Consider the following 12,655-nt stretch of genomic DNA (forward strand, 5'->3'; position numbering starts at 1 on the left):
CGTGGGGATGGGTGCAGTTTGTTGGCATTAAGGAGATTCTGTGACTGTTTATTAACTATTTCTTTTCTCTTGTAGTTACCTTAAGATCGACCGTTCAAGAGGGTAAATATTTATATATATATAGAAGCTGTGTATGTAAATCTGTATGTATATATATGTGTGTATCTGTGTGTGTATATATATATATGTGTGTGTATCTATGTATATGTATGTCTGTATATCTGTATGTATATACCGTATTGGTTGGAATATAGGCCGCACCCTTTTTTAAAGAAAAAAATACACATTAGTGGAATGGTAAAACAGTATTTTATCTAATGAACAGGAATGTATTTTATCGTTATTGGTATCTATCAGTTTGTCAGCATATGTTATATACAGACAGAAAACCAATAGCCATTTTAAGGTCCCCCCGTTAATTCATAATGCACCTTACGTATAGATATGCTCCTCTGCCCCCCCCCCCGAGATATGCTTTAAAACCCCTGATATGCCACTCTGGCCCCCAGATATGATTTATGCCCACTAGAAATGCCCACCTACCCCCTAGAAATGCCAACCTTGCCCCCCAGATATGCTTTATGCCCACTAGAAATGCCCACCTGCCCCTCTAGATATGCTTTATGTCCCCTAGAAGTGCCACTCTGCCCCCTGATATATCACTCTGCTTCCTAGAAGTGACCCAACTTACCAATGCACCCCCACACTCCCAGGTGTCTACACACATCGCACAGATGTCCATGGCTGCCGGAGAGGAGGATCCAGGTCCCCTGCAGCGCTGCGGGAGATCTGGATCCTAACCGTGCTGCTTACCCGCAACGGGTGAATGAAAAACACCCGCCCGGAACTGCATGTCCCGGGCGTTGGGCGATCCAAAATGCGCATCTCTGCGCTAAACCCCGAATATAGGCTGCACCCCCACTTTAAAGACCTAAAGTGTGGGGGGGTGCGACCTCTGTTCGGGCCAATACGGTATATATAAATCAGCCTGCAGTATTGAATTGTATTGTAACTCTATGCATTTGTTTCTTTCTTTTATACAGCTGTATATATGGTGATTTTTCACCTGCTATTTATCATGTTCCTCTGGTCATACTTGAGGACGATATATTCCTCCTCGGCCAGTCCATCGAAAAAGGTAAACATCGGGAGCTTCAGTAATGTCACTTTGCTGCGACTCCTGCCGTTCACGTTATATTTTACCGATGTTCTTCTAACGGCTCTGCTGAATGTAGCACTTTAATAACTAAACGGCGCGTTGGACACATCATCGCTAGTACTGTCGGATCCCAGAAATAATTCCTTCATCATGCAAAGTCTTGTCATATTCCTAATTATTCAGGGGAAACATAATTGTCATGGGTCAGAAAAGCAAGACACTCATAGGCTGTTGCCATGGAAATGGGAAAACATTGTGCCTGTGCCATTTTTATATGATTAACCCTTCTAAGGAAAGAATAAAATCTGCTTAGGTTTATTCACTTAACATCCTGCACCGTGTACGAGCGGCACAGTCCAGGGTATTCATTCATCCTTCGGTATCAGCCACTTTCTGTATATGGCGTCTCTCCTAAAAATGTTACCCACCTAATGGCTCGTATATAGATTTTCCATTTAGCCGTTAACCCTTCTCCTCCTCTGCCTGGACATTTCACGGACTATAACTTGCTTCCCAAATATAATTTACATTTCTGCCGTATTTAAGCCTCACAATATAAATAACAGAGCGTTTGGGGCATAATTCACTAAGTGGTGTAACATTTTCATAAACAGTTATATTGTTAACATATTGGCAGGAAATTCTTTGGAATATTTCTTTACAAATCACCAATCTTCATCTTATTTCTTTTACTATCTTTTACAGTTTCGCTTATCCAAATCGGATAAGGAGCAATATGAGAAGGAAGACAAACCAGAGATTAAGCAGGAGATACTGGAGCGGGCAGCTAAAGATTTGCCAATCTTAACAAGAGCTCAGAACAATGGTACCTACCGCCACTTCTTCTTTCTTTGAGTGATTTAATACTTAGATACTAACCATACCATGGAAAGCCATGTCAAGGCTGATCCGGATCATGTGCCAAGTCAAGTCTGACTCAGATGCAGCGAAAAATAAGGGAGGAAATAAAGCCAATTCTGTATCAGCTCGCACTCCTTGACTAGCTGAGCCAGATTGTGGTCACAGTAGTGGTAGGAAGCTACATACTTCCCATGACATGGACTATATACTATTTACTGCATTGACTGCGCTAATCCGCTTTCAGTATATACTTCCGCTCTTTGAGACTATAGAGGTGAAATGTCTTTTTTCTAAAAAATGCCCCCCCTCCGTCTTTTTGTGCCGTAGATATCCGGTATTGTGACCGCTGCAAGCTGATGAAACCCGACCGCTGTCACCATTGTTCAACTTGTGACAAGTAAGCCTGTTTTTCTTAGATTCCATAATATGAAGCACACATGCATCCTATTCACGTAACCATTTAAACAAACTACACTGATGAGAATTTGGAAACACATTTGCACCGCAGCACCTGTGTATTTTCATGTTTTGTTTATTTTCATGAGTCCATTCGGATGGACGTCTCCATACTTGAGATAAATTCTTAATATTCATTTGTACCCAAAAGTTTTGCAGTAAACATTGTCTGCTTGGTTTGAAATAATTTTTTTTTATCCTGAATGTTGTTTCTGGTGATGTCAGGACTAACACTGCTGGCAGAGAAAGCCCAAACACAAGATCAGGCATTCTCCAATATTCTGAGGTAACCAGCGCTCGCACCGAGCGCCATTGCATTGGATCAGTGAGCAGGAAGCTAGCGATGCTTAATCCTGCTAACAGGGAAGACCTCAGGCTCTCTAATTGACACCCTGATCAACTAGTGGGGAAAATGTCTGCACCGGCACAAAAAAAGCATAGTACAAACTATTAATTCCTTAGTCACCCAGGGTGTGTTTCAGAGGATGTAATAGTGCATATTAAGGGTAACCAAGGTGTTAAGGAGTATGGAGGGATTATTTTAGGTTGCAGATCTGTCATGAGGCATGACTCTGACCTCTTCCTCAGAGAAAATGTGATAAAATAGGCTTGTGCTTCATTAATTCCTGTGAAAACACCCCAATATACTGCCATCTCTTTCCATGTGCATTTATATGTCTGATTTTTTTTGTTGTAATCTCACATTTGATGTGTCTCTTTTTAGATGTGTTCTGAAGATGGATCATCACTGTCCATGGTATGTGTTCGATAAGCTTTGTCATTAATACAACATTATGTTTGTTGGCTTTTTATGTCCTAAACCTAAGTTTTTTGTTTTTTTTTGTTGTAGGGCCAACAACTGTATCGGCTTTTCAAATTACAAATTCTTCCTGCTGTTCTTGATGTACGGCGGTCTGTACTGCCTGTTTATTTGCGCAACAACGCTGCAATATATCCAGAATTTTTGGGTGGTATGTATTTTTTTTTTCTTTTTTTAAATTATCAAGAGATATTTAGAATTGGTAGGTAATTTGTATTTCATTCTTCTTGCTATAAATAAAATGCACAGAATTTGTGTCTTTGTAGCTTTAGGATACATGTCTATTTGTTCACCCATTTCATTTATTGCTCTTCCTTTTTCCCTGCTTTAGTCTAGACTCTAATCTCTGTGTGACGTGATTACATGGTTAATACTTTATTCCTTCTACAGGATAAAACGGATACTACCAAGATCAAACTGGCAACCATGTTCTTTATGTCAGCCGCGTTCTTCACCTACTTAATAATTCTGTTTTCCTGTCATTGTTGGCTCGTCATAAAGAATCAATCAACCATCGGTAACGTATTATTATTTTTTTTTTTTTCTAACATGAACAAAATAACAATTGGTCTTTTTTGGATCAGATACCTGATTTATGTGTCTGAGACAGAAAAAGCAGACATCGGGATGTTTAGCACAGCCTGTAGGTCCTACGGAAATGGTCACATACGCCACATAGTGCTTTTCTGCCCAGAGTAACCAGCAACAAAGGCCCTCGGTACACAGGAATTTATGGTTGAATAAACGCAGAAGGCGTATTCTAGTTGTTACCAATTCTGTTATCGCAATTCCATTTTTCATTGGATTGGCCGATGTTTTTCAGTATGATTTATTTACTATTTGTATGTTTTAGAGTCATTCCAAGATCCCTTACTTCAGGGCGTGGGAGAAGAGGACAGATATTCCCTGGGCTTCAGGAAGAACGTGAAGGAAGTTTTCGGAGATCAAAAGCTGTGTTGGCTGTTACCTGTTTTTACAAGGTACAATTACATATTTTCTTCCCAGAACAGAGATTATTTGTATTTAAAGACTGGGCCACACTTTATAGAATTCCCTGCTCAGTGCCGCCAGCTGGTTTAGTTCTAAATGATATCACGGCGTCCAAAATGCAGATAAGTAACACCACCTTCAGAACATTACTATCCTGAGCTGCATTTTTGTCCCTCGTCCATAAAACATGTTATTTCTCTCCCTTCTCGTCAAGCAGGGGCTGCCAGTAGTTTATTTTAGAAATGGGTCCGTTTATTGCAGATCTGTTGTACAGCGCTACGGAATTTCATGGCGCTATATATAATAATAATAATAATCTGCCCAGCAGTCACATTAGTCGCGGGTCGCTGTGATTCCATCCACCATATATTCTCTTGGGTTTTGCCAGAAGTTTTGGCTGCTCAGGCTTTGTATCACCGCTGTATGTTGAGTTATCTCATTCTTTTCTCTTACAGTCCGGGAGATGGCTGCTCTTTTCCAACTCGCGTTGTTTCAGGGGACCCTGAACAAAACGCTGGCATAAACCAGAGCGACATCGCCAAACCGTACGTATCCTTTATGTGTCTTTGCCTTTTCCGTTATAAGACTGATGAAATGTGAAACACTTAATTATACGTTCATAAAAAGTCACGCAGTGTGGGGTATTTTGTGCTTCTGTATCGCGGTGAAATGATATGAATTGCACCGCATTTATACAGACTGTAGGGAGAAAAACCAGAGTTTTAGGTATTTTAACCCCCATCAGTGTAGTGATTTTTACAAACAAATGCCAAAGAATTGTGAGTTAGAGCATCTGCATTATTCCTGGTGTTTTGGCATTTCTAGCATTTCATCCCATTAGCAGTAGAGATAAATCTGCAGCTTGTTATTATGCAATTTGGTTTTACTTCTTTGTAAATTAGCCGTTTATTGCGTGTTATGTAGCGTGTCGCTAGTCCGTGTGTGCGTGTGCACAAGTGAAGTGGCACAATATTACATCCTTTATCCGGTCCTTTTGGATAAAATGCCTAAATTGTATAAAAATCTCATATTTCTTTGTTTGCAGTTGAGGCTTTTTCTGCCAGATCTCCCCGTGAGTCCCAGAACCTCGTGTCGGGAAGTGAGGCTGGATGAACTAGGACGGAAAGGTAAGGTTTCTTTCTTTCTTTGGGATACACAGATAGATCTAAATAAATCATTTTTTCCAAAGGGCTCCTTATTGCACAGGGGACATTGTCCAAAATAAGTTTCTTAAAAACAAACCCCTATATCATTTAGCCGTACCACTACCAGCCTCTTCCAAATTTTAAATTTCCTTTCGAACTGCATTCCCAAACTGTCACACGCGGGACTCCCGAACACACAGCGCCAGCAGTTAGTGGGACACGCAGACTGCTGCAGTTTTCGTCTCATTGTTGGCTCGTCATGAAGAATCGATCAAACATCAGTAACATATTTACAGACTGGGCCACACTTTATAGAATTCCCTGCTCAGTGCTGCCAGCTGGTTTACTGCTAAATGATATCACGGCGTCCAAAATGCAGATAAGTAACGCCACCTTCAGAACATTACTATCCTGAGCTGCATTTTTGTCCCTCGTCCATAAAACATCTTATTTCTCTCCCTTCTCGTCAAGCAGGGGCTGCCAGTAGTTTATTTTAGAAATGGGTCCGTTTATTGCAGATCTGTTGTACAGCGCTACGGAATTTCATGGCGCTATATATAATAATAATAATAATCTGCCCAGCAGTCACATTAGTCGCGGGTCGCTGTGATTCCATCCACCATATATTCTCTTGGGTTTTGCCAGAAGTTTTGGCTGCTCAGGCTTTGTATCACCGCTGTATGTTGAGTTATCTCATTCTTTTCTCTTACAGTCCGGGAGATGGCTGCTCTTTTCCAACTCGCGTTGTTTCAGGGGACCCTGAACAAAACGCTGGCATAAACCAGAGCGACATCGCCAAACCGTACGTATCCTTTATGTGTCTTTGCCTTTTCCGTTATAAGACTGATGAAATGTGAAACACTTAATTATACGTTCATAAAAAGTCACGCAGTGTGGGGTATTTTGTGCTTCTGTATCGCGGTGAAATGATATGAATTGCACCGCATTTATACAGACTGTAGGGAGAAAAACCAGAGTTTTAGGTATTTTAACCCCCATCAGTGTAGTGATTTTTACAAACAAATGCCAAAGAATTGTGAGTTAGAGCATCTGCATTATTCCTGGTGTTTTGGCATTTCTAGCATTTCATCCCATTAGCAGTAGAGATAAATCTGCAGCTTGTTATTATGCAATTTGGTTTTACTTCTTTGTAAATTAGCCGTTTATTGCGTGTTATGTAGCGTGTCGCTAGTCCGTGTGTGCGTGTGCACAAGTGAAGTGGCACAATATTACATCCTTTATCCGGTCCTTTTGGATAAAATGCCTAAATTGTATAAAAATCTCATATTTCTTTGTTTGCAGTTGAGGCTTTTTCTGCCAGATCTCCCCGTGAGTCCCAGAACCTCGTGTCGGGAAGTGAGGCTGGATGAACTAGGACGGAAAGGTAAGGTTTCTTTCTTTCTTTGGGATACACAGATAGATCTAAATAAATCATTTTTTCCAAAGGGCTCCTTATTGCACAGGGGACATTGTCCAAAATAAGTTTCTTAAAAACAAACCCCTATATCATTTAGCCGTACCACTACCAGCCTCTTCCAAATTTTAAATTTCCTTTCGAACTGCATTCCCAAACTGTCACACGCGGGACTCCCGAACACACAGCGCCAGCAGTTAGTGGGACACGCAGACTGCTGCAGTTTTCGTCTCATTGTTGGCTCGTCATGAAGAATCGATCAAACATCAGTAACATATTTACAGACTGGGCCACACTTTATAGAATTCCCTGCTCAGTGCTGCCAGCTGGTTTACTGCTAAATGATATCACGGCGTCCAAAATGCAGATAAGTAACGCCACCTTCAGAACATTACTATCCTGAGCTGCATTTTTGTCCCTCGTCCATAAAACATCTTATTTCTCTCCCTTCTCGTCAAGCAGGGGCTGCCAGTAGTTTATTTTAGAAATGGGTCCGTTTATTGCAGATCTGTTGTACAGCGCTACGGAATTTCATGACGCTATATATATAATAATAATAATAATCTGCCCAGCAGTCACATTAGTCGGGGGTCGCTGTGATTCCATCCACCATATATTCTCTTGGGTTTTGCCAGAAGTTTTGGCTGCTCAGGCTTTGTATCGCCGCTGTATGTTGAGTTATCTCGTTCTTTTCTCTTACAGTCCGGGAGATGGCTGCTCTTTTCCAACTCGCGTTGTTTCAGGGGACCCTGAACAAAACGCTGGCATAAACCAGAGCGACATCGCCAAACCGTACGTATCCTTTATGTGTCTTTGCCTTTTCCATTATAAGACTGATGAAATGTCAAACACTTAATTATACGTTCATAAAAAGTCACGCAGTGTGGGGTATTTTGTGCTTCTGTATCGCGGTGAAATATGAATTGCACCGCGTTTATACAGACTGTTGGGAGAAAAACCAGAGTTTTAGGTATTTTAACCCCCATCAGTGTAGTGATTTTTACAAACATGTCAAAGAATTGCGAGTTAGAGCATCTGCATTATTCCTGGTGTTTTGGCATTTCTAGCATTTCATCCCGTTAGCAGTAGAGATAAATCTGCAATTTGTTTTTACTTCTTTGTAAATTAGCCGTTTATTGCATGTTATGTAGCGTGTCGATAGTCCGTGTGTGCGTGTGCAGAAGTGAGGTGGCACAATATTGCATCCTTTATCCGGTCCTTTTGGATAAAATGCCTAAATTGTATAAAAATCCCATATTTCTTTGTTTGCAGTTGAGGCTTTCTCTGCCAGATCTCCCGGTGAGTCCCAGAACCTCGTGTCGGGAAGTGAGGCTGGATGAACTAGGACGGAAAGGTAAGGTTTCTTTCTTTCTTTGGGACACGCTTTCCTCTTTTCCAAAGGGATCCTTATTGCACTGGGGATATTGTACAAACAATTGGGTTAAAAAAAAATACCCCTATATCGTTTCGCCGTGCCTCTTCCAAATTTTTAAGTGCCTTTTGAACTGCATTCCCAAACTGTCACACGCGGGACCCCCGAACACACGGCGCCAGCAGTTAGTGGGGCGCGCAGACTGCTGCAGTTCTGGAAATTGGAGAAACCAATGATGAATGAGTTTGTTGTAAAGAAGGCCAGAACATTGTTCTTGATAAATAGAAGATTTGCTTATATATACAGCTGGTTTTATAAACCTGACTTTTAATTGACATACTTAATGCGATGTATGTTTCCCCGACACGTTACATGACAGGGCTACAAAAATCACAATGTATAGCTTCATTATTTATGTTAATGATTAAAATGTATTTAATCTTATTTATCTTTTTTCTCTTTAGTTAAACAGCGTATGGAGCCGTCACCATGTGGGTTTGTGGATATCATGTGCCTAGAAAGGGAAGACCATTCATTCATATGTTTTGAAGCTTATCAGAACACAAAGGCTTAATTCCACCATCAGCGGACCCCAATGCTGTTCATTGAATTATGTTACATTTCCGTGCTATTGTTTTGTTGTACATAGTTACCTACTTAGTTGTTAAGATTAGTTACAATAAAGTAGTTTTAGGAAATTGTTTGTACTTGATGTATATTTTCTATTTAATTGAGAAAAATTACAGAAGCTCCACCATACGTTTGTTATATATTCTGAGCATATTCTGATCCATCTAGACCTCACAAATCTTGTGTAATGGGTTGTTATGATTTTATCCAAACATCATCATTAAAGAGGCATTACATGTGGAACGCTCTCCTTTTTGCCACAACAATGTCTTTTTTTGCAGCAAGAATCAATATGCTGTGACATGTTGGATATATGTTAAAAAACATAAAAGCAATAAAAATATTCAAAATTAGAGCCTTTATTTGTATATGAAGTTAAAAAAACATCCTTGCACCATAATTGTGACTGTGATCAGAAAATGTAAATTCTATTTGTAGTATTTACTACAAGATACACATACCTTTACAAGATAAGATCAACGTACCTTTAGAAAAGATCAAAGCCAAACGCAACATGGTAGGGCGCAGGAGTGTAAGAACGCACACAAACTTCACAAAAGCTGCATTGGCACAACAAGAAGTATTGCTGGTACTTGCCACGGTAGTTCCAGTGCGGCTATTAGAAACGCTCATCGGTACCTCGATTGCCAGTCCAGTGCCCACTCGGTCTCTTCTTGACTAGTTGCTCATTTTGTATTTTTGTGACATTTTAAAGCTGAGACAGAAATGGGAGGGTAAACATTTAACTGAAATTCAATTAGAATAAAATTTGTACTAGAAATTTGGCTTTTCATAAAGTAACCTTGTAAAAACGGTCCAATTAAAAGGCTTTTTTAATACTTTATATGTTTGTTTTTTGACATATACATTTATTAATGCTGATACACACTCACTGGCCACTTTATTAGGCACACCTTTTCAATTGCTTGTTAACACCAAAGGCTAATCAGCCAATCACATGACAGCATCTTAATGCATTTAGGCATGTAGATGTGGTCAAGACAACTTGCTGAAGTTCAAACCGAACATCAGAATGGGGGGAAAAAGGGGATTTAAGTGACTTCGAACATGGCATGGTTGTTGGTGCCAGAAGGGCTAGTCTGAGTTTTTCAGAAACTGCTGATCAACTGGGATTTTCACTCACAACCATCTCTAGGATTTACAGAGAATGGTCCCAAAAAGAGAAACTATCCAGGGAGTGGCAGTTGTGTGGACGAAAATGCCTTGCTGATGTCAGGAGAGGTCTGGAGAGATTGGGCAGACTGGTTTGAGATGACAGAAAGGCAACAGAAACTCAAATAATCACTCGTTACAACCAAGGTATGCAGAATACCATCTCTAAACTCACAACACGTCAAACCTTAATGGGCTACAGCTGCAGAAGTCCACACGGGGTGCTGGGGTGATCTATGCTAGTCTTCATACTATCCTGAAATTAGGCACACACTTGGGCAATCATTTATAGAAATGAAAAAGCAGGAAATACTCAGAGATTACAAATTGACGTGGTGTTCCACTCGTAATACCTAGTTTAGTGTCACATTGGCAAGTAGCTTAATTAGGGGTTTTTCTGCCGCCTTTTGGCTCAAGAGTTGGAAGGTTAGGTAGAAGGGTTGATGTAGATGGACTTGGGTTTTTCTTCATCCTTATGTGCTATGTAACTAAATAACTATATATTTACGCGTGATATTCAGTTTGAATGCTAACTCAGTCACCCATAAATAACTCTCTAAGGGTTTTAATCTCAACCTACCCACCGACACGAGGTTTCCAGGTGTTGAGAGAGACTTCTTGGATCCATTACCTGCATTGAGGCTGTAAGGTGGAGTATGTGGCCGTGCACGTGGAGGTAAACGATCCAGATATTCAGATGCATTCAGAATCGGAGAAAATAGCATTTTGTCTTTCTAGGAGTCACCGGCAATAAATCATATTTTTATACTAGTCTTCCATGGTAACCATGGTACTTGGTGCCACTTGGTGTTTTTCCTTTTAATTTTGATACGGGATACAGCAAAGAGCTGAGAGAATACAAATTAAAGGAGAAATGTCATGTCTGAGAGTGACCTGAGAGGGGTTTATTTACTAAATAAAGAGCTGGGGTTTCTTGACTTCACTATACATTATGAAGAGCCAACCCCAATATGCTTTTTCTGCAGAAATAACTTAGCAGTGGCTCTAAAATGTATAAGTAAAGCGGCAGTATAAGTATAGCTGAGACGTCTCTTTGGATCTCTGTGGGGTCTCCCTTGCACAGAAGGATACTGCATTTGGCCCTTTGCCCCGGACCCATATATCTTCCTGGCCTATGATATATTTACCGCCAGTCAGCTCGAGGCATGGGATGCAGTCCCAGCGCTTTCCGGTCACTGATTATAAGCGTTGAGAAAAGACCACAGAGGATGCGGGTAGTAAAGGTACATTTTTTTTTCTTTTCAAAGTACTTCAGTATGTATTATTTTAAGTGGGCTGTGAGAGATAGTAAACTGTCCCTTTTACGTCAGGGATATTTCTTATTGAGTTATACATTATACAGGGCCAGCTCACCACTTTTTGCTGGATCTTCGTAATGCATTATGAAGTCAGGGAGCCACAACTCTACTGCAAACCACCCTTTAGTGAATAAACCACATAGTATGTGGGGGACAAGGAAGAAAAATAGAAAAAAGAGCAGGAAATACTGGGGCATTATGTCCGTGAATGCTGATAGGAGGTATTTGTTCACTGTGTACACACGACGCACCTAATAAAGTTTTTTGCTTTTCGCTGCCGTGCAGGAGAGGTTGCTGAGGTGGCTGAAATATGCGTCAGTTGATACTAAAAGCGGGAAATTGGGAAGTGCTAATACAGAGTATTTTTGCATTAACAGCCAGTCCCTATCTCAGAGTGTTTTAGTATTGGTACAGCGCTGAGCGCACTCCCCGCCTCAGGTCCTGTGAGCCCGTATGGAAGCAGTGATGTGCTGGGGCTCCTCATTATACAGAGTCTGCAAAACTGTCAAAAACAATCGGCAGTCGTTACTTGGCTCCACTGCGGCTGCCACAGACGATGATTTCCCCTTTTGTGTTTCCTGGAAGGAAGCTTCGTAACCCCAACAAGCCGGCCATTTTCTATTCATAAAGAAAAGCATCATGCCGTCCATCGCCCCTTCTTAATGAACAAACAGCCTGCGGAGCTTCTTTACCAAACTCAGGCTGCATATGAGTCAAAACCTTTCAGTTTTCCAAATGTTATTATTCCCTGTGAGGGGTCAGGCCGAGCAAGTTTCTGCTGCAATAATTTCAACTCTATTCATTAAAGGGAGAGTTGGCAGGAGATTGTGCTTTCAACTCTCTCTATGAAGGGCCAACCCTGCCAGGTTTCTCCAGCAAGAAAGCCTGATCTGGCCCTGTATAATTTGATGTCACCGAAAGAAATGAACCATTGGAGACAAGCACTTGTTCTCAAGGATATTAAATATTTAGGGAGGATAGATCAAAAATGTCTTTCCTGGCACATGCATATTACATATATTTATATAGCACCAGCAGATTCCCTAGCGCTGTTAACCCCTTAGGTCACTTTTTTTGAGTTTCATATAATGAAGTTTAAGCTGGGCTGCTTATTCCGACATCCTAGGAAAAACAAGGAGAATGTAGGCCCTACTCCAATTGGTCGCCCTCCATCAACAACCAAGCATGATAAGTCACTCTTCTCCATAGCATTGCACGGGGAAGGCAAACAGCCTTCTGTTTGTTCGTTGTTTAACCCCTTCGTGCTCATATCAACATATCTTAATATACAATATATCCTTAAAAGCTGTGGAACC

General features: G+C 40.8%; 1 protein-coding gene and 2 long non-coding RNA genes across 3 annotated transcripts; all 3 read left to right on the forward strand.

Annotated features, from left to right (window-relative positions):
- Positions 1 to 1,048: 1,048 nt before the first annotated feature.
- On the forward strand, positions 1,049 to 3,995 carry LOC128473861 (palmitoyltransferase ZDHHC20-like). Its single transcript, XM_053456086.1, has 7 exons — positions 1,049 to 1,138; positions 1,865 to 1,985; positions 2,348 to 2,417; positions 3,201 to 3,233; positions 3,327 to 3,447; positions 3,687 to 3,813; positions 3,907 to 3,995. Exons 1-7 carry the CDS (start codon positions 1,052 to 1,054, stop codon positions 3,993 to 3,995), a joined length of 648 nt encoding a protein of 215 aa, XP_053312061.1. The 5' UTR covers positions 1,049 to 1,051.
- Positions 3,996 to 4,187: 192 nt separating this feature from the next.
- On the forward strand, positions 4,188 to 5,637 carry LOC128475375 (uncharacterized). The gene is made up of 3 exons (XR_008346491.1): positions 4,188 to 4,276; positions 4,742 to 4,831; positions 5,332 to 5,637. It is a non-coding gene; the product is annotated as an uncharacterized LOC128475375 (long non-coding RNA).
- Positions 5,638 to 6,142: 505 nt separating this feature from the next.
- Positions 6,143 to 9,095, forward strand: LOC128475376 (uncharacterized). Its single transcript, XR_008346492.1, has 5 exons — positions 6,143 to 6,233; positions 6,734 to 6,815; positions 7,548 to 7,637; positions 8,118 to 8,199; positions 8,682 to 9,095. It is a non-coding gene; the product is annotated as an uncharacterized LOC128475376 (long non-coding RNA).
- Positions 9,096 to 12,655: the final 3,560 nt, after the last annotated feature.

Source organism: Spea bombifrons, chromosome 2 (genome assembly GCF_027358695.1).
Source record: "Spea bombifrons isolate aSpeBom1 chromosome 2, aSpeBom1.2.pri, whole genome shotgun sequence".
Lineage (NCBI taxonomy): Eukaryota > Metazoa > Chordata > Amphibia > Anura > Pelobatidae > Spea > Spea bombifrons.